This window comes from Arvicanthis niloticus, chromosome 24, assembly GCF_011762505.2.
Source record: "Arvicanthis niloticus isolate mArvNil1 chromosome 24, mArvNil1.pat.X, whole genome shotgun sequence".
Classification (NCBI taxonomy): Eukaryota; Metazoa; Chordata; class Mammalia; order Rodentia; family Muridae; genus Arvicanthis; species Arvicanthis niloticus.
In genome coordinates, this window is record NC_133432.1 from 43,316,452 (window position 1) to 43,338,886 (window position 22,435).

The following is a 22,435-nucleotide window of genomic DNA, read 5'->3' on the forward strand; positions in this document are numbered from 1 at the left end:
TGCTGCCACCTAGTTCTGAGGCTTCGGACAGAAACTGCTTACGAGAGGAACCATTTGGCTTATGATAGAACCTTCAGTTTTCATGGTCAGGGGACAGAGCACTTTAGATTATGGGAGGCCCAGAGTGTGGCTGAGACTATTCATGTCACAACCAGGAAGCAGAGAACACCCACCAATTAAATAGCTTTCTGGACTTGCCAAAAACAAGTACTGGCTATTTCTATTTGATGACTTTATGGCTTCTAATTTTTCTTTTATCACTGTTTGTAAATATACATTGCCAGTTGACCTTTATGTGACTGAATGTTTGTTAGAAACACAAATTCAGATTGCTTTGAGAGTGCTAGGAGAGATCTAGGTAGTGGCTTGTAACCGGTTATGTGTGTAGCCTGGGGCCACTCACCTGAAAAGACCAGGCGAGAGTCTAGATGCTTAGTGATTAACATTTGCTGCCATAGATGATGGCTTTGTTTTAAATGAGGAAATAGTCTTGATTGAGGTCTCTATGTGTGAAGCCTAGGAAGAAAGCTCTGAGTCTGGTTAAAACCTTTCTTTGCAGACCCTTTTGTATCTGAAAAACTGAGGTAAATGCAAGTGAATGTTTTAAAAGTGATTTTGGAGAAATTGATCAAATGCTCAGAATTTGAGCTGTTTCCCAGTTCTATGGCCATTCAGATTGATTTTGCTATCTGAATGCAGAAACAGCTGTTAAATTTTGTGGTTGTAAAAGGAGCTAGAGAGAGAGCTCAACAGTTAGGAGCACTGTCTCCACTGGCAGAGGACCCAGACTTATTTCCCAGCACCCACTTGGTGGCACACAGCCATTTGTAACTTCAGTGTATAATGTTCTTTTCTGGCCATCAATGGATATCAGACATACTCATGGTACACAGAGATAAATGCAGGCAAAGCATGCATACACATTTAAAAAGTGTATTATTTAATAAGTAATGTCAATTTCCTTCTAGCATTGTGGCCTTTGTATAAATAGGGATATGTGGTTCCTTCTGAAACTTGTCACCCAGATGCTAGCAGTATAAAAGAAGTAATGTGCCAGGCGGTGGTGGTGCACGCCTTTGATCCCAGCACTTGGGAGGCAGAGGCAGGTGGATTTCTGAGTTCGAGGCCAGCCTGGTCTACAGAGTGAGTTCCAGGACAGCCAGGGCTACACAGAGAAACCCTGTCTCAAAAAACAAAAAAACAAAAACAAAACAAAACAAAACAAAACAAAACAAACAAAAAAAAAAAAGGTAATGTGTCTCTGACATCCAGTTACTTATGTAAAATATATTCTTACATATGTATATGTAGTGGTACATATGTGTGTATAAAACATACCATGTGCAATCTCTGTATTGTTTGTATAACATCTGTGTGTGTCCCCCAATCACTGAAGTCAGACTCCCTGATTTGAGTACCATTTTCATCAACCACAGCTCTGGGATCTTATAAGCTGGCTACTGTTTCTTACAGTTTCTTCGTCTGAACAGTAAGGAAAAGGGCAACAGTGATCCCAGCTTGGTGTCATCATGTGGGTTAAACCTGTAACCTCATCTCATCACATTCGGCCTGTCACACAGTGAGCAGTCAGTAACTGTTACCTCCCCAAGTCCACTCGTTTGAGAGCTTCCCCAGGAGGGTAGGGACCTAGTCCCCTGGTGGCCACACAGGTGGAGGTGGAGCTGTGTTCTCCCTGGTCAAGCTTCTTCATTTATCACACTTCCCATCATGCCTCTGCATGGGGTGTGTTCTTCACTATTGCATAAGGCAAAGGTTGCTGTGGTGCATCCACACACCACACTCATGGGGACGCCCCAGAGTTCCTGGATGGTAAGCTAAGCTAGTAAGTGTCTGCTGTGTCACAGGGGGGCTAAGGGATTTTAAAGCCGTTGTCACTGGAATAGTTTTCATGACCCAGTGTCCTCATTTTCCTTTGTTTCTTTTCCTCTGTAGACAGGTGTGCAGGGTCTTTATGCTGCTTGCCTCCCCTCTCCTCTTTGTTTATGCAGTAAAAACAGGAAGCAGAAAGTCCTCAACAAGACCTTGAAGGTATTGACACTGTTGGCTTTTACGTCTAACTGATCACTCTGTCAAAAATAAAGTGAAGGGTAAAGGTCGAAACCGAGAGAGGCCTCCTGAAGCAGTCCCAGCATGCGATGAGGCGAGGGAGCCGTGCTGGTCAGAGCTGCAACGAGAAATGACTCAATCTCAAATACATGTTGAAGGCAACTTCAGCACGGTTTGCTTCGAGGAACGTAGGATTTGCCGACGGCAGGAGAAGAGTCAGGGTGACTCCAGGATTTTTGGCCTACACAACTGGAAAGGTAGAAATTGAGTGGCAGAGACAGAAGCTTGAAAGAGAGCAGGTTTAAGGGGGGTGCTCGGGCTTAGACGTGGGAAGCCGACGTTCCTACACAACCTCCGAGAGAGAGACACTGGCTAGACAGCTCATCGTCGAGTGGAACTGACTGGAGTTCAGGAGGCGGGTGTACAAACCACATGAGTGAGTGTGAGGGAAAGTCCCCGACAGGCAGTAGGTAAGTAAGTTTGCCCCATGTTGGGATACTTCCCAGTGAGAAGTCCTTAGAGATGAAGAGAAAGCCGAGGAAGCTCAACTAGAGAGAAATTAGGAGCATGTGACTTGGAGAAACCAAACGCAAGGGTTTCATGCAGAAGGACATAATCAGTTGTGTCAAATCTTGCAGACAAGGCCAGTCAAATAAGATTAGGACTGGGAATTAAGCAATGGATTTAGCCCCATGGAATTCACTGGTGACCTTGACACAGAGTTTTGATGGTGAAAGCAACAGTTCCTGGAATAAGTTCAAGAGAGACTCAGGAGAGGAGCTAGGGCAGAGGCAGTTCTGTGAGAAACTGCACCACATGGGGTAGGTAGAAATCACACACTCTGGAAGGAAATGAGAGTGTGAGAGGTGGGGACCTCACCACCTTTGTCATCCTCAGCACTTGACAGCAGCAAACCGGACTTCTCCCTCATAAAGCTTTATTACATATGTCTCTGTATCTTCTTAGGGGCCTCCTGGCACAGCCCTTGCTTAATATCTCACCCCCCTGGCTAACTTTCTTCAGTTCTACTGGCCACATAAACAAAGTTCATGTCTCAGTAACTTTAAAATAAAAGTATTCTTTCTTAAGGGTTATCCTCCCCACCTTCATTTCACCCCCAGTGTTTCTGTCAGGCCTGCATGTAAGAGCGTCCATTCCGACCAGAGGGTCCCCACCAGCCACTACATTGGTTAGCTTGGAGGTTGTGACTGTCCTAATGTGGGCAGAAGTTGAACAGCCACATCCGCCCTTCCCCCTTGCCCCTCCCCTGCTTTTTCTCCTCAGTTCTGCTGACTTTCATGGATGGTACTGTTTTGGTTCTTGAGTTACCTACTCCTCTTTTAGGAGGACTGTCCAGTTACTTCCTGTGGACAAACTAACAACAAAACAGGCAAAATTAAAACCAACCAAACAAAAAAACACCTAAAATAACCAGGCCAGAGTAAAAAGAATTTGTATTACACAAACTATCCTCTAGATTAGTGGTTCTCAACCTGTGGCTTGCAACTCCTTTGGGATATTTATATTACTATTCATAGCAGTAGCAAAATCACAGCCATGAAGCAGCAACGGACATTTATAGTTGGGGGTCACCACCACATGAGGAGCCATTAAAGGAACACAGCACTGAGAGTCGAGAGCCACCGCTCGAGAGAGGAGCAGAGTCTTGATTCCTGTGAGCAGTGTATCTTTTTCTTTTTCTGAAATGTTTCAATCCCTGCTACTTTTATATTGCTCTATCTGTAAATTTTACCTTTGAAAAATATTTTCTGGGGGCTGGAAAGATAGCTCAAAGCACCAGCTGCCTAAGCAGAGGACCCAGGTTCATCCCAGCACTCCATGGCAGCTCAGAGCCATGTATAACTCCAGCTCCAGGGAGTCCAGTACTGTCTTCTGGCCTGAGCCAGATACATGTAGTGCACGGACACACGTGTGGGCAAACCACCCACACACAGAAAATAATCCCAGGCAACTGTCTAGGTGCTTGGGGTTTTTGTTTGCTTGTTTGTTTGTTTTGTTTTTCAAGTAAAGGAATTTTAACCCAGTGCCTTCCTGACTACCCTGTTCAAAACTAGCTGCCCTTCAGGATTCTGTTCCTCTTGCTCTGTGTGATCTGTATGGCTCGAGTTTACAGCGTTTGAAATACAAAGCTGAGATACAAGTGGTAAGAACACATGCGTATTGCGTCATGAGGCATTGAGAAGGCGAAGTGCACATGTGCTATTGATAACCAATACGCCACCCAAAACGCAGGAGTGTCTCGTACGTTTAAACCTTTATCACTACTAAGCGAAGCCCCTGAAGAGTCTGGGCTGGATTGTTGGCGGAGGGGCATTTGAGGCAGGTCTTACTTTTCCAGCTTCAGCTGGCCTTGTACTTACAACCCTTCCCCTGAGCCTTCCAATGCTGACACTGCTGGTATGCACCAACATGACAGACTTCATAGTTCCTGAATGAGTGGGAAGAAGACCGTTGGGGGAGGGGGGACGAAAGAGGGAGTGGAGACATATATTTTGTTTGTGAAAGTTACCTAACAGAGCTGTCAAAAAAGGAAATTGGTGTAGTCATTTGTGAAATAATAACATAAAACCTGGAGGCTTGAATGGGTTCTGAAAATTGGGAAATTAATGTAATTGGGGTGCATCCAGCCTCTTTGTATCTCTAGCCTGACAGCAAACATTCTATTTCCAATCATGGAACATTAGTCATGTATATTTTAAAAGGATGTTGTGTCTGTGGCTTGTCTGTATGGATGCTGAACTGTGACAGAGTGAGAATTTTCTCTCCCACCCTCAGACAGCCCCCCCACCCCACCCCCACCCCCACTGTAGAGCTGTGACTTTTTACTCATCCGCAGGCCCTCTGCTGGCACATGCAAGTCATTCAGAGTAAGTACTAGGCCTGCAGGGCCCCTGACCTGAGCCCCTGGTCTGTTGTGGGGAATCATGGTGATGCCTTTGAAGTCGGGCCCAAAGCCTTTGATCAGATAATTCTCGTCTACAGTAAGCTATAATGGGAACAAACTGAATAGCATAAGTCGGTTCTTTTAATTATGAGTGTCATTGAGTCATTTTGAAATATTATTGCCGGGTGGTGGTGGTGCACGCCTTTAATCCCAGCACTTGGGAGGCAGAGGCAGGTGGATTTCTGAGTTTGAGGCCAGCCTGGTCTACAGAGTGAGTTCTAGGACAGCCAGGGCTATACAGAGAAACCCTGTCTCAGAAAAAAAAAGAAAAAAAGAAATATTATTATTTTTAAATGGTAATTTTTCTTCAAGACAGAGTCTAACTATATAGCTTTCATTTTGTAGACTGGGCTGGCCTTGAACTCACAAGAGATCCACCAGCCTCCACCTCCCAAGTGCTGGGATTAAAGGCATGCGCCACCACTGCACGGCTGAGAAAATTATTTTTGTCTACATTGTGGTATCTTACTGCCGTGATGGACATACTGAAGTGTCTGTTTGTGTACCCCACCATTCCTTAGTATGTGGCCCTTAGCTGTGAAAATAGGAATTTTCAGGTCAGATGTTTAGTGACAATAGAACAAGCACAAGAGAGAAAGGAAAGCTGCCACAGGATAGCAGGAAGGAGAAATGTGTGCTCTTTTTTGGGCCAAAATGAAAGGAATGTGTGCTGAAAGCATGTTTCTAGACGATGGAGTTTGGTCTTCGAGTGACTTAGTGCTCTAGATTGGCAGCCCTTTTACAGGTGTCATGTGATGGGGCTGGTGAGGCCTGGCGGCACAGAGCTAGGGGTCCTGTGTGAGCTTCCTGGTCACCAGTCTGGTGGGACAGCCCACCACCCTCTCCCATCAGTGCTACCTTAGCCCTGAGATGTTTCATGGCAGTGAGACAATACTCCACAGTGATCACATGTCACGATGCCATCTCTGCTTCACAGGGTCCGGCCGAGATTTGCAGGTGTTTGAGTGGCACCTTGGATGGATGACTAATGAGTGGCAGAGCTGAAGTTTTGAACCTAGGGCCCTAACTCAAATCAGCACTTTTTTGATGACCTTTCCTACCTTGTGCAATTTTGAGTCAAAATTATAGGACGTAGAAGTTGAGACAAGCCTTAAGTAATTTATCAGGTATCTGAAGATAATGTTTAAAGGATTTCTTCTAGGAGTTAAGCAGTTGAAAGCTTTCATCTTTCAACTGTAGGCGATTATTTGATTAAAATTTGAACTTTTACCTTTGAGTGTCTTATAAAGCAACATTTAATACCTGTATGTCACCTTGGCAGATAATGGCAATAAAACCAAGGCAATGGATGCCACAGTTCCCTTCCCCCACTCCACTGTATGTTATGGGATGCTAGTGAGGCTGTGGCATTGTCTGAGATGTTAGGAATGCCTCTGTTCAGCAGGGTGGCAGGGCAGGCCTGCCCTGGGAAGGAGCCATGTGCTGTGGGCTTCTCTGCAATAGCATTCTTTCCACAGAAACTGTGTGTGTGTGTGTGTGTGTGTGTGTGTGTGTGTGTGTGTGTGTGTGTTTTGTTTTTGCTTTTTAAAGACAGGATCTAATATAGAGAAGACTGGCCTCAAACTCCATGTATAGCTGAGTTTGAACTTCGATAACAATTGAGGCTGGAATGATAGTTCAGTGATTAAGAGCACTTGCTATTTGCAGAGGACACAGATCCAGTTCCCCCCAGCACACACATGGTGGCTAACAACCATCTGTAGCTCCAGTTCAAGGGGGATCCAAAGCCTCTGGACACCAGGCATATGTGTGCTCTGCATGTATACATTGCAGGTAAAAAACTCAGATACATAAAATAATAAATGCAATTTTTTAAAAAAGAAAGAAAATGATAAGTCCTTCTGAATTAGATTGCTGAGGAGCGGGCTGGTAAGATGGCTCAGGGTCTCTTGAATGACAGTCTGATGACTTGAGTTCAGCTCATATCCAAAGTGGGAGGGAAAGACCAATCTGGACCGCTCCTGATCTCCACGAATGTGTTGTGGAACGGTGTGTGGGTGTGCTTCCACACATGCTCCTGCACACACACACAGTAACGATGATGACAAATAAAATTGTTTAAATCGCTGTGGGTCTGTCTGTCTGTCTGTCTGTCTGTCTGTATAACCTCTAACTAGTTAGGCACACCTACTGGCTAAGGACAGGAAGCCAAGGCACCAGGGTGCGTTATCTGGGGAGTCACACAGTGGACAGTCGATGAGTGTGGTAATGAAGGAGTGCATTGTGCAGTGACCTCGTGGCCCAAGTGGCTTTAATTTCATAGTGTCTAGCATTTTGTTTGTGCAGCTTTACTAATTTTGTAGGTTCTTAAATAGGGGCACATCTAATGACAAACACCAACTTAACAATAAATCTAAAGTGATTTCTTCGGGCTGGAGAGATGGCTCAGAGGTTAAGAGCACTGACTGCTCTTCCAGAGGTTGAGTTCAATTCCCAGCAACCACATGGTGGCAAACCCATCTGTAATGGGATCTGATGCCCTCATCTGGTGTGTCTGAAGACAGCTACGGTGTATTCATATACATAAAATAAAATTTTAAAAAAAGTGATTTTTCAGATACTTAAGTGATTCCTCAAATATTGCTGGGAGGGGCAGGAGATGAGTAGCTGGCTGCACTGAAGTAGTTTGGGGACAGAAGTGAGAAAACCATAATGCGGAGCTGTTGAAACTTACTTTTGATGGTTTCCTAGCTCTCGGTATTATGTGTTAGGAAGGAAAAGTTGATTAAGAGTAGAATTTAGGTGAAACTCCCATATAACATACTAAATAAGCCAAGGGTCCAGATGCTTCTTCAGGCAGAGAGGCCCTGGGTAGAACCATGTTCCAGGAAGGCCTCCTCATCATTGCTTGAGTTCACTGTTGCTCTCTGATACCAGAGACAATTAGTTCATTATTTTGACACAGTGTTGGAGCTGCACTTCTCTCTGCCTGTTACTCTGGGCAAGGGGTGGAAGTTCCATGTCAGAGCAGAAATGCTCCCTCTGTGGTGAAGGAGGGACCAGGGCACCACCAGGCCTTACTTGTAAAGGACCTGCCTGCCATCTCTCAGTAGTGGCCAGGCTGAAGGCCAGGGCTTTACTACATGGGCCTGTCGGGGACATTTAAGAACTGACCTGGAGCAGGCAGGCTCATCCCAACATTTTGCTCTGTTCAGTTTTTGTTCTTTTCAAAAGAGACGGGCCCTTCTGAGAGTCAGTGGATTCTCTATTTCTTTTTATCACTGAGCAGTACTCCATGGTACAGCTGTGTCACAGTTTGGTGGCTGGTTAGCTGTTGCAGGGTCTGTCGGTCCCTCGCTTCAGCTGCTCTCCTTCCGAGTGGAGCCATTTCAGCATTCTTGGGCAGATTTTTGTGGAAAGTGAGGTTTTTTGGCTTCTCTGTGATGATGCCCAGGCCTGTATGATGCCCAGGGCTGTATGATGCACAGGGCTGTATGACACACAGGCCTGTATGACACCCAGGGCTATATGACGCACATGGCTGTATGATGCCCAGGGCTGTATGACGCCCAGGGCTGTATGACGCACAGGCCTGTATGACGCACAGGGCTGTATGACGCACAGGGCTGTATGATGCACAGGCCTGTATGACGCACAGGCCTGTATGACGCACAGGGCTGTATGATGCATAGGCCTGTATGACTCACAGGCCTGTATGATGCCCAGGGCTGTATGATGCCCAGGGCTGTATGATGCCCAGGTCTGTATGATGCCCAGGGCTGTATGACGCACAGGCCTGTATGATGCACAGGTCTGTATGATGCCCAGGGCTGTATGATGCCCAGGGCTGTATGATGCCCAGGGCTGTATGATGCCCAGGCCTGTATGAAGCCCAGGTCTGTATGACGCCCAGGGCTGTATGACGCCCAGGGCTGTATGATGCCCAGGCCTGTATGATGCATAGGTCTGTATGATGCCCAGGGCTGTATGATGCCCAGGGCTGTATGATGCCCAGGGCTGTATGATGCACAGACCTGTATGATGCACAGGCCTATATGACGCCCAGGGCTATATGACGCACATGGCTGTATGATGCCCAGGGCTGTATGACGCCCAGGGCTGTATGACGCACAGGTCTGTATGACGCACAGGGCTGTATGATGCACAGGCCTGTATGACTCACAGGCCTGTATGATGCCCAGGGCTGTATGATGCCCAGGGCTGTATGATGCCCAGGTCTGTATGACGCACAGGCCTGTATGATGCACAGGTCTGTATGATGCCCAGGGCTGTATGATGCCCAGGGCTGTATGATGCCCAGGGCTGTATGATGCCCAGGCCTGTATGAAGCCCAGGTCTGTATGACGCCCAGGGCTGTATGATGCCCAGGGCTGTATGATGCCCAGGCCTGTATGATGCATAGGTCTGTATGATGCCCAGGGCTGTATGATGCCCAGGGCTGTATGATGCCCAGGGCTGTATGATGCACAGACCTGTATGATGCACAGGCCTATATGACGCCCAGGGCTATATGACGCACATGGCTGTATGATGCCCAGGGCTGTATGACGCCCAGGGCTGTATGACGCACAGGTCTGTATGACGCACAGGGCTGTATGATGCACAGGCCTGTATGACTCACAGGCCTGTATGATGCCCAGGGCTGTATGATGCCCAGGGCTGTATGATGCCCAGGGCTGTATGATGCCCAGGTCTGTATGACGCCCAGGCCTGTATGATGTACAGGTCTGTATGATGCCCAGGGCTGTATGATGCCCAGGGCTGTATGATGCCCAGGTCTGTATGACGCCCAGGCCTGTATGACTCACAGGTCTGTATGATGCCCAGGGCTGTATGATGCCCAGGGCTGTATGATGCCCAGGGCTGTATGATGCCCAGGCCTGTATGAAGCCCAGGTCTGTATGACGCCCAGGGCTGTATGATGCCCAGGGCTGTATGATGCCCAGGCCTGTATGATGCATAGGTCTGTATGATGCCCAGGGCTGTATGATGCCCAGGGCTGTATGATGCACAGACCTGTATGATGCACAGACCTGTATGATGCACAGGCCTATATGACGCCCAGGGCTATATGACGCACATGGCTGTATGATGCCCAGGGCTGTATGACGCCCAGGGCTGTATGACGCACAGGTCTGTATGACGCACAGGGCTGTATGATGCACAGGCCTGTATGACTCACAGGCCTGTATGATGCCCAGGGCTGTATGATGCCCAGGGCTGTATGATGCCCAGGTCTGTATGATGCCCAGGTCTGTATGACGCACAGGCCTGTATGATGCACAGGTCTGTATGATGCCCAGGGCTGTATGATGCCCAGGGCTGTATGATGCCCAGGGCTGTATGATGCCCAGGCCTGTATGAAGCCCAGGTCTGTATGACGCCCAGGGCTGTATGATGCCCAGGGCTGTATGATGCCCAGGCCTGTATGATGCATAGGTCTGTATGATGCCCAGGGCTGTATGATGCCCAGGGCTGTATGATGCCCAGGGCTGTATGATGCACAGACCTGTATGATGCACAGGCCTGTATGACGCCCAGGGCTATATGACGCACAGGGCTGTATGATGCCCAGGGCTGTATGACGCCCAGGGCTGTATGACGCACAGGTCTGTATGACGCACAGGGCTGTATGATGCACAGGCCTGTATGACTCACAGGCCTGTATGATGCCCAGGGCTGTATGATGCCCAGGGCTGTATGATGCCCAGGGCTGTATGATGCCCAGGTCTGTATGACGCCCAGGCCTGTATGATGTACAGGTCTGTATGATGCCCAGGGCTGTATGATGCCCAGGGCTGTATGATGCCCAGGCCTGTATGAAGCCCAGGTCTGTATGACGCCCAGGGCTGTATGATGCCCAGGGCTGTATGATGCCCAGGCCTGTATGATGCCCAGGGCTGTATGATGCCCAGGGCTGTATGATGCACAGACCTGTATGATGCACAGGCCTATATGACGCCCAGGGCTATATGACGCACATGGCTGTATGATGCCCAGGGCTGTATGACGCCCAGGGCTGTATGACGCACAGGTCTGTATGACGCACAGGGCTGTATGATGCACAGGCCTGTATGACTCACAGGCCTGTATGATGCCCAGGGCTGTATGATGCCCAGGGCTGTATGATGCCCAGGTCTGTATGATGCCCAGGTCTGTATGACGCACAGGCCTGTATGATGCACAGGTCTGTATGATGCCCAGGGCTGTATGATGCCCAGGGCTGTATGATGCCCAGGGCTGTATGATGCCCAGGCCTGTATGAAGCCCAGGTCTGTATGACGCCCAGGGCTGTATGATGCCCAGGGCTGTATGATGCCCAGGCCTGTATGATGCATAGGTCTGTATGATGCCCAGGGCTGTATGATGCCCAGGGCTGTATGATGCCCAGGGCTGTATGATGCACAGACCTGTATGATGCACAGGCCTATATGACGCCCAGGGCTATATGACGCACATGGCTGTATGATGCCCAGGGCTGTATGACGCACAGGTCTGTATGACTCACAGGCCTGTATGACGCACAGGCCTGTATGACTCACAGGCCTGTATGATGCCCAGGGCTGTATGATGCCCAGGGCTGTATGATGCCCAGGGCTGTATGATGCCCAGGTCTGTATGACGCCCAGGCCTGTATGATGTACAGGTCTGTATGATGCCCAGGGCTGTATGATGCCCAGGGCTGTATGATGCCCAGGTCTGTATGACGCCCAGGCCTGTATGACTCACAGGTCTGTATGATGCCCAGGGCTGTATGATGCCCAGGGCTGTATGATGCCCAGGGCTGTATGATGCCCAGGCCTGTATGAAGCCCAGGTCTGTATGACGCCCAGGGCTGTATGATGCCCAGGGCTGTATGATGCCCAGGCCTGTATGATGCAAAGGGCTGTATGATGCCCAGGGCTGTATGATGCCCAGGGCTGTATGATGCCCAGGGCTGTATGATGCACAGACCTGTATGATGCACAGGCCTATATGACGCCCAGGGCTATATGACGCACATGGCTGTATGATGCCCAGGGCTGTATGACGCCCAGGGCTGTATGACGCACAGGTCTGTATGACGCACAGGGCTGTATGATGCACAGGCCTGTATGACTCACAGGCCTGTATGATGCCCAGGGCTGTATGATGCCCAGGGCTGTATGATGCCCAGGGCTGTATGATGCCCAGGTCTGTATGACGCCCAGGCCTGTATGATGTACAGGTCTGTATGATGCCCAGGGCTGTATGATGCCCAGGGCTGTATGATGCCCAGGCCTGTATGAAGCCCAGGTCTGTATGACGCCCAGGGCTGTATGATGCCCAGGGCTGTATGATGCCCAGGCCTGTATGATGCATAGGTCTGTATGATGCCCAGGGCTGTATGATGCCCAGGGCTGTATGATGCCCAGGGCTGTATGATGCACAGACCTGTATGACGCACAGGCCTATATGACGCCCAGGGCTATATGACGCACATGGCTGTATGATGCCCAGGGCTGTATGACGCCCAGGGCTGTATGACGCACAGGTCTGTATGACGCACAGGCCTGTATGATGCACAGGCCTGTATGACGCACAGGTCTGTATGACGCACAGGGCTGTATGATGCACAGGCCTGTATGACTCACAGGCCTGTATGATGCCCAGGTCTGTATGATGCCCAGGGCTGTATGATGCACAGGCCTGTATGACGCACAGGGCTGTATGACGCACAGGCCTGTATGATGCACAGGCCTGTATGACTCACAGGCCTGTATGATGCCCAGGCCTGTATGATGCCCAGGTCTGTATGATGCCCAGGGCTGTATGACGCACAGGCCTGTATGACGCACAGGGCTGTATGACGCCCAGGCCTGTATGATGCCCAGGCCTGTATGATGCCCAGGCCTGTATGATGCCCAGGGCTGTATGATGCACAGGCCTGTATGATGCCCATGTCTGTATGACGCACAGGGCTGTATGATGCCCAGGGCTGTATGACGCACAGGCCTGTATGATGCCCAGGCCTGTATGATGCCCAGGCCTGTATGATGCACAGGGCTGTAGGCACTGTGCCCTATGGTAGTTGGGAAGTTTCCGGCTTTGTTTTTGCATGTTTTTTTTGTTTTGTTTTGTTTTGTTTTCATACACTGCTGAACTTGCAGAGTGGGTGAAGGGATTTTGAGTCAAACAGTTTCACAGCCAGTGCTTCCTGAAAGGCAGCTGTCAAAGCTGATTGCCGTGTGAACTGTAAGGGAGCTTGGTGTGGCATCATGGGCAATCTTTTTCTTAGCCTTTGAGATAAAGGAGCAGCATTTGCTCTTTGTTTGTAAATTTCAGGGTCAGCTCCGGTGCTTCTTGCTCTGTGGAGACACAGTTCCCTTCTGTGCGCTTACACAGTCACATACTTCAAGCTCTCGTAAGATTTCTATTAGCGCATAGAATGTGCCAAGAAGTGGAAATGGAGCTCACTGCTGTTGTTTAGCCAAACTGATTCAGCATCAGGCTCCTTGCTAGTGGTTATGTTTACAGCCATAGACAGCTGCTGCTCCCACCCTTAATCGGAGAAGCTTCACTTGGCAACGAGGGCCAGTGAATGCAGAGGAACATGGCTGCTCAAGATGCTAAGAATTAAGTTTTGGTTGAGTGGCAGTCCCAAACAGGGCATTTGTCCCACCCACGCTTAAAGGGACATTACAGAAGAGTAGGGAGGAGGGCTGTGCAACACTGTCTTCTGCAGGACACAGCCAGGGCAGCCATGATTTTCCGGCACTGTGACTTCCTGCAATGGGCCTGCACAAGACTGAGCCTGTCAGCAGTCGGTCATATTGCCTGTTGGCTACTGAGCGATTCTGGGGGAAGCACAGTGGGTGTCTTTGTGTGTCCACTGATGAACCCCTCGGGCTCCAGTGGATAGATCCAAACACAGGTGACCCCAGATAAGCTCAGTGGGTCATAAGATGAAGCAAAAAGACATGAGTGTGGGAAAGGAACTGGTAGAGAGGAGTGGGGACAAGAGGTGAGAAGGAGATAAAGGGGGTGACAGGGTAACCAGGATGCCTGAGACTCTCTACAAGCTATGGAGAAATTTTTAAAAAGAAACATCCTTCCCCCTCCTGGAAGAGACAAAATAAGACACATAAGCAAACACACCATATAGAAATAGTTAAAATGAAGGTGTGGTAGGAGCTTGTAAGAGCTGATGGGGAAGGAGTCACCCCGAGAGTTGGCAGGGTTCCAGAGAGGGGACTCCACAGAGGACAGTGTGCTGAGGATGAGAGGGAGGGTCTGCTCAGATGCCGCCTTGGTGAGCCAAAGGGACTACAGATGTTTCCCACTTGGCATAATTGGTAGCACCAGATGTTGCCAGCACTTATGTACATGCACCGTGTGTGCTTGCAGAGGCCGGAAGAGGGAGCCTGAGCCATTGGGGTTCCAGATGGCTGGGAGGCACCATGCGGGCAGTGGGGACAGGGCGGTGGGGTCCTCAGCAAGATCAGCAAGGCTCCATCTCTGCAGCCCAAGTCTGTTGGACCTACTCACTTTTGTGGGGACTAGTGAGGTCTTGTGAGGTTGCTCAGTTCTTGCCAGGGATGTCTTCAGTGACCTGAACACTTCCGTTAGGCGCCTCCCCAACGCCATCATGCTGGGACCAAGCTCCCAACGCTAGGGCCTTTAGGGGACACCCAGACACATGGCTTAGCCCTAAGAAGTGCTTAAAGCTCATAGTGGATTCTGGCAGAAAGGAAGGAAAGACCCTGTTAGGCTCGCTGACAGGGGAGCATTGAGGATTTGGAAAAGTGGGGCCAGGCCTGCTTTCCCTTCCACAGAACTCACCTCATGAAATCCCTCTCTTGCTGAAATCACTTAGTTCACTACTCACTGTTTGGAAGTGAGGAAGAACTTGGATTTTCTTCTCTTACCAATTGTAAGCAGATGGCAGGCTGGTTCTGCACTTTTATTGTATTAATAGCTAATGCTTTTGACCACGTATGATGCTCGCTGATCTTCCTGTTGGCCCATTGTCAGCAGCTGACAGACAACAGAAGGTCTCCAGACTGGTCAGTGGCCAGCAAGGACTTGACCCCCAGGCCCACTCTGGGTCTGTGCTTCTAATTAGTGCTGCAAGTTCAAATGAGCACTTATTTCATGGCAGCAAAGACATGTTTTGTGGGTGGAGATAACGTAGTTGTTATTATGTTAATTTTCCTTTTGAAAAGATTTTGTGTTAAAATGAAAATAAAGAACTAAAGATAGAGACTTGGGGAACAGCTGGAACAATAGTCTTAAGTGTTGTCTTAGTCATTACGTGGGAGGCTAGCTGTACCATATATTTTCTTGAGGAGAAGAAAAATCAGAATAAACACTGCCACATCAGAGAGCAAAAGATGGTAGAGTTTCTTACAGATGAGCTGGGAAACAAGAGGCTGCAGGGATTCTGGGTTAGCACTGTTGCTTTCCTTTACCTCTCGCATCCTACACTGACAGAAAAGCTGCCGTGTTCAAAGGATGGAGACCAGGACCCACGAGCCACCACAGGAAGTACTTGCTGTCAGTACTAAAGGGAGGCACCGTTGTCAGTTTATCTGAGGTTGGGTCAAGCTGTCCTGCCTGAATCCTGCTCCCAATCATGGCCATTCTTGTTAAGTCTCTCAAAATTGATACTGGTTTCTACTTGCTGATGTAGGTACATTTACGGTCTTCCTCTGTAGTCCAGGCCGGGCTTGAACTTGCGTCAGTCTCCCAAGTGGTAGGATTATGAGTGTGCACCACTCTGACCAATTTTTGTTGTTTTTAAAATGAATACTCTATATTAAATATCAGTCATGGGGCAAGCAAGATGGTCCAGCAGGTGAAGGTGTCCGCCTCCAAGCCTGTCCGCCCCCAGATTTCACATGCTTAAAGAAAGCTGATACCCACAAGTTCTCTGATCTCTACATGTGCCCGTTCCTGTGACTTGTATGCACATACAGACACATGCTTACACACACACTAAATAAATAAATAGCAAATGCTGACATGTGGTGTGGAGAAACCACTACTGTTGAAGCACAGAGAGTCCACATGGCACTGCCCTTTCTGTTCTTGGGAAGGGGCTCTCAGTTTTAGATTTCTCAAGTAGTTTCATACCCGAGATGTTCTGCCTGTTTGCCATGTCCTCCACTCTGCCTGTGTGGCTGTGTGCTGTGCATCATCTCTCCTGAGACGCCCTGATCCCACACCCACATCCCTGCTCTGCCTGTTGCATCCTGTCATAACTCAGCAGTGCAGTTTTTAATGGGTTTTGTCTTTTGTTGCTCTTTTCCCCCTTAAAAAACCAAACCCACAAAGCCCAACACAATCAAATGCCAGTTTCTCTCTCACTCTCTCCCGCTTTCTTATCCTTTCCTGCCCTTGTCTTTGCGTCTTAGAGTGCTCATCGCATGCAGTTTTTATGATGGCCTATAATTGTCTGCTCTGCCTCTCCTGCCCGCATTCACTCTTCAGCAAACGTTGGAGGCTCTGCCAGTATCTGCAGAAGGAGGCAGAGAGCTGTTGCCTCTGGAGTTGAGTTCTTAACCCCTAGTGCCTTAGCATCGAGGACAAAAGGCCTTCAGAAGACAAGCAGGTGGGGGATCTTGAGTCACGTTAGTGGAGGCGTGCACGGACAGCTAGCTGCTCTAAGTAATAAGACCAAGTGGAAGTGGGGCTGATGACAGACAGAACTAATTTATAGCCTCTTTCTTGTGTTTAATTGAATTGTAACACTTTTTCCTTTGGCATAAAAAGGGTTTCCAGAGTTTGCAGAGATGTTATTTTGATGTGCAGTAAAATGTGTCTTTCCCTTTATTTTGTGTAGGGAGAGTATTCAAATCATGCATGTTTTGAATTGTATTTTTCCCATAATGTGGAGCAAAGTTTTCTTCTTTTAATTGACAAACAGAATTATCCTCGACGGCATTTAGGAGACACTGCCTTTATTGAGAGCTCAGCTCAAGCAGAGTGAGGAGCTGTAAGTGAGCCGATAACAAACGCCACACTGTTGGTGCCCTGAGGATTGATTAGCCTTGAGAGCCCCGGGGGACATCGATGTGCAGGGGAACGCTAGTCGGTGGAACAAGGCAACATAATTGATTAATTAGCCTTGAGTGTCCCAGGGGACAGTGAGGTACTAGGGTGCACCAGTCAGCAGAGCAGGTCGGCTGCTCGTACTGGTGCTACTGTTCTTCTGGGTGATACACGTCCAGAGCTTGGCAGAGAGAACCTTTCTCACTCACCTGGAAAATTAATTTCCTTTATTATTTTTATTTCTAGTTTGTTTCTAATACACTTTTGTTTGTACTTGGCTTTAGGCAAACACACACCCCCGCCAATGTTGGCCCCATGAGCCTCCAGGAAGTGCCGATTCACAATGGGAACAACCAGTGATGAGATGGTGCCTGTGGAGCAGGCCTCCTCGGCCTCCTCCCTAGATCCCCTGTGCTTCGAGTGTGGCCAGCAGCACTGGGCGAGAGAGAACCACTTGTACAACTACCAGGGGGAGGTAGACGATGACCTGGTCTGCCATATTTGCCTCCAGCCCCTGCTCCAGCCGCTCGACACGCCCTGTGGACACACGTTCTGCCACAAGTGCCTCAGAAACTTCCTGCAGGAGAAGGATTTCTGTCCGCTGGACCGCAAGAGGCTTCATTTCAAGTTGTGTAAGAAATCTAGCATCCTGGTCCATAAGCTTCTGGACAAATTACTGGTCCTGTGTCCATTTTCTCCCGTGTGCCAAGATGTAATGCAGCGCTGTGACCTAGAGGCACATCTTAAAAACAGGTAAGCACAAGGGCGGCAGAGGCACTAAGGACGTGTATCATAGATACATGTTGTCCACTAGGACCAACAGACAGACACGGGGCCAGGAATGGTGCCTTGAGCCTATAATCCTAGCACAGATGTGCTAACGCAGGGGGACGAGCACCAGTAAATACATGAACCAATCAAATAAGAGGTGCGATAAATAAGTAGCATTGGTTCATATTTAACAATATACCTCAAAAGCATGAATATGGAAGCCACAATAAGCAAGTACCACTTAGTAATATTTTCCTCACCATACCAAGCGATTTAAACTCAAATGGGTGACATTAGAGTCTTTTTGCAAAGCGGGGTTGGCATCAAAGGAAAGAACCAAGAAAGGAGCTAAATGCAAATCAATTCATTTGTCTAGTGTGTCTCCATAAGGAAGAGCTGCACATGGAGATTTTTACTGTAGCATTGTGCGTGGTTGGTACCGGAGTCAGTCCAGTTACCTACGGTGGTGAAAGCACTCAGGGCTGCACTGGCCTTTGGCAGGCAGGCCCCTGTGAGTTCTAGGCCCACCCTGGTATTCATAGTGAAAACCTGTTTCAAACAAAACAAACAACAAAAAGGGAGGTGAAGGGTAAATATACCCCAAACTCTGACTCAGTCAGTGAAGACAGCACTTGGTCGGTGGGGAAGGGGGGAAGTGAGTTGGCTGATTCAAGTTGCCGAGCTCTTGAAGATTCCGTGCTGCGAGCCTTGACTGAGTAAGCACGAGGAATTAGAGGCAGAAGTGTTTAGGGGTGATTTTTGTTCTAATAAACATTTGTTTAAAACGTTAAGTAATTTATTTGTATGACTAGCTGCTGAGTCTTACAATTTGATTTTAGTAAGACTTGGCCTTTGAAGTAAATCATATAAACCTGAGCTGGCCCCAGGGCTCATTGAATAAAGACACTTACCACGGCGTCAGACAGCCTGAGTTCGATCCCTAGAACCCACAGGACGGAGGAGAGAACTGACTCTGCAGCTTGTCTTCCGACCTCCTCATGGGCACCCACACAGATACACTCGCTCACACATATGAGGAGGTAAATAACAACCCATGTCTTTAGACTCACATCAAGTGACAGAAATACGTGTATTTGTTTCCACACATCAGTTGAAACAACTTAGGTGCTCGTGTTGACTTTGGCCAACAGCACATTGCACGTCGAACAGTATGGGTCTAATGTAGAGTAGCACATACGGTCCTAGGCAGAGGCCGAGGCTTGAATGTGCTAATTTTAGTCAAGCCTGATTGTGTGTGAATAGTAGTTTAGGCCCTTCCTCCCTCCCTCCCTCCCTCCCTCCCTCCCTCCCTCCCTCCCTCCCTCCCTGCCTCCTTCCTCCCTCCCTCCTTCCTTCCTTCCTTCCCTCCTTCCTGTCTTTTTTCCTCTGTAATGCATCTTTTATTTTCTTTTTAAATTAGCACACAAAGTACCATCATGACACCTTCATACTAGCTTTCTTATGTGTCTCAAAACTGTTACTGAGGTCGGATTCTTTTGTGTCTTAGCAAACATGTATGACCAAACAGTTGTGCTGGGTACTTGCCAAACAACACTGTATGTACAGCACTTCTCATTCTAGTCTCTCCAGCCCGTCTCCACACCTAACATTCAAAACGAGCGATAATACAAGTGCTTCTTTGGGGAGCAAGCAAATTGTGCACTTGTGCACTGGTTTACAGCAAGACTCGGATCTGTTTTTCTTTGCACCGGATAAGCTAAGAAGTTCTCAGCCTAGATAATCTCAAGCAGCCTGTGTCTTAAGTCTGCCGACTCCTCTCTGTGGTGTGGAGCTCAGTGAGTTTCCTCTCTCGTTCACCGTGCTCCTCAGCACTGGGGTTCCCTGTGACAGTGTATGCTTCTTTATTGTTTCCAGTGAACTGTACTCTCCTGTTTGCCTTTAGTCATGCAGAAGTGGTTTTCCATACTTCTCGAGTTTTTACGAATTTGCCATTGTCTGACTGGGCTTCCTTTGGTCAGTTTCTGTTGCTGCTGCTTGTCCTGTGCCTGGACCTCACTTTCTGTCCCTGCATTTCATGCCCAGCACTGGGGAGTTTCTGTGCTGCAGTACATCATTCGTTGAGCACCAGTCCTTCTGAGGGAGCTTCTTACTCTGTGCCCCGGCAGGCATGGAGCCCCAGTCCTGCCTCAACTCAGTTCCAAATGCTGGAATCACAGGCATGGGCCACCATGCCTAGCTTTATTTTATATGTTTATAAGTACTGTGAGTTAAACCTAGGGCCTGATCTGCTACACAAGCACTCAGCCAGTCGGGCTTGTTTTGGCTTAGTTTTAATTTTGAGAACAAGCACAATTATTTGCCCGTGTCTATCTCTTTGTCCGCTGCTGTGAAGGCCAAGCTAGCTGGCCTTGCACACTTCTGGTGAACCCCGTCCCCAGTTTCTAGGATTACAGGTACCCCATTAGCGCTAGGCTTTTACACAGGTTCTGGGGTCCAAGCTCAGACAGGACTTGAGCCAGCTCCCCCGCCCACTTGCCACCTTTCTTAAATCAATTATTTCTAGACTGCAGTGACCTTTTGCTGGTATCCAGAATTCAGAAGTAGTAGGTTCTGATGATTTCTCCAGTCTTCTCATTGCTTTTATGGAGGGGAGACTTCAGGTAGCCTTGCTAGGTCCTTTTGCTCTCTGTCAAATTGATTTCTGTTTGTGTTGTATGTCTTTACCATTTTCCGTGATCCTAAGCCACTGCTTCAGTCTCCTAGCACGGGGCTTAGGAAACATCCCTTTGCCATCTCCCCACCTAATACTGCTGATAATGTGTAGTGCCTTCTGCTGTGCCATGTCTCCTAATGGTCCCGTGCACCTAGTAGCAGGGAATGGTGTCCCCCGTAGCATAAAACACATTATTTTACATGTGATTTCTTCAGAGAGCCAAGATTGCATAGCCAGCAGGAAAGGAAGGCTTCTGTTTTGGCTCTTTGCTGATACCTGAACCCTTTGGTTTCTTTTTAATTGGGTTGGTGTGGACCAGTGCAGCTCCCAGCCTGTGGTTGACTGCATTGTCCTGACCACTGCTGCCTCAGAGCTCCACTTAGGCCAGTGTGGTCTCAGCTGTGTGTGCACTTCGAGTCTGTTGGCTTTACTTACCGCTTTAAATGCTCTGTGCTAGTTTCTCATGTGCACTAGGTTGCCCCTGCAGTGCAAGCTGGAGTCTGTGTTATTGCTGAATGCTCCATTTCCAAAGATGCGGAAGGGTTTTGCTGTTTGTGTTACCTGAGCCAGATTCAGGCTCCCGAATTCAAATGATTCTCTTGCCTCGGCTTCTGAATAGCTGGGTCGTACGTGGTTCTTTTGGGATGACCCTCTCCCACATCTGGCTCTGTTGGGACGACCCTCTCTCACACCTGGATCTTGAAGGTCTTGGGGTCCTTTTACTTTGGTCTGTGTACGCGTGCATGTAAAGCCAGAGGACAGCCTTGTGTGGTGTGGTGTGGTGTTGCTGAGGTACTGCCCACCTGTTCTTTGTTTTGTTTGCTTGTTTTTGAGGCAGGGTTTCTCACTGGCCAGCAAGCGTCAGGGGTCTGCCTGGCTGCCTGGCTCAGTAACCTCAGCACTGGGATTCTAAACATGCGTCACCATACCTGCTTTGTTTTCATATGGGTTCGTTTGTTTGGAGACAGGGTCTCCAAAGAACATGGATGGCCCTGACTGGTCTGGAATTCCCTTTGTAGGCCAGGCTGGACCTAGACTCAGAGATTCACTTGCCTCTTCCTAAAGGGGTCACCATGCCCAGCTTGGTTTCGTTGTTGCATGATTGTGTGTGTGTGTGTGTGTATGTATGTATGTTAAGAAGGCCTTCCATAGCCATGCTGGCCTTGAGTTCTGTACAGCTAGGTTGGCTTTGAACTGATCTTCCTGCCTGTGCCTCTTAAATGCTGGGATTACGAGCACATGCCACCACACCCACCCCAGCCTTTTGTTTTTAAGGATCACTTAGGTCTGGTTAGCCCTGATATTCCATAGTGGTGTTTTGAATTCATAGTGGTAGAACAAATTCAATTTGTTTTTTTAGGACTTAAAAAGAATTCCACACAAATAAACTTAGTATTGCTGTTGAGGAAAATGCTAAAAGCCTTTGAAATCTGATCCGAGTGTGTTTGGACCATACCCCTGCAATTCAATTGCTTTGTGATGTTGGCTTAGTTCGGTTTCAAGTGTCCCATGTGTATTAATAGAACAGTCGTGAGGACACAGGAGCTTTGTGCACATCAAGGTTGTTACACGGGGACTAACAGAGTGCAGCCTCCTGCGCTTCAGTTCTGTGTGTACCAAGCAAGGGACATGGCTCTGAGTAGGCTGTGCTTGTGCTGTCTCTGAATTACTTCATCCTTGGCCTTTTAACAGCTTTGCTTTGCATTTCACATGTGAGACTCGCCTCTTTAAAGTGTGTGTCAGTGCTTCTTTGTATGTTCCCAGTGCTGTGCGTCGTCTAGATTCTAAGGAGTCTGAAACCCATTAGCAGCCCCTCCTCATTCTCACACACCCAGCTTTGAGTCAAGCTGCCCTAATTGAGTTTTCCACGTAGACTCTGTAATTTCCAGTACTTGCTTTTTTGCTGGTTGGCTTTTCATCAGCTTGACGCAAGCTAAGGTTCTGTGGCGAGAGGGAGCCTCAAC

General features: G+C 48.4%; 1 protein-coding gene across 3 annotated transcripts in view; it reads left to right on the forward strand.

Annotated features, from left to right (window-relative positions):
• Lnx2 (ligand of numb-protein X 2) overlaps nucleotides 1-22,435 on the forward strand; it is a 70,088-nt gene that overhangs the window by 21,603 nt on the left and 26,050 nt on the right. For all 3 annotated transcript variants that reach the window (XM_076923917.1, XM_076923916.1, XM_076923915.1), the window contains exon 2: nucleotides 17,311-17,779. In XM_076923917.1, coding sequence (XP_076780032.1) covers nucleotides 17,370-17,779 — 410 coding nt within the window. In that variant the 5' untranslated portion in view covers nucleotides 17,311-17,369. The remainder of the gene's footprint in view (nucleotides 1-17,310; nucleotides 17,780-22,435) is intronic.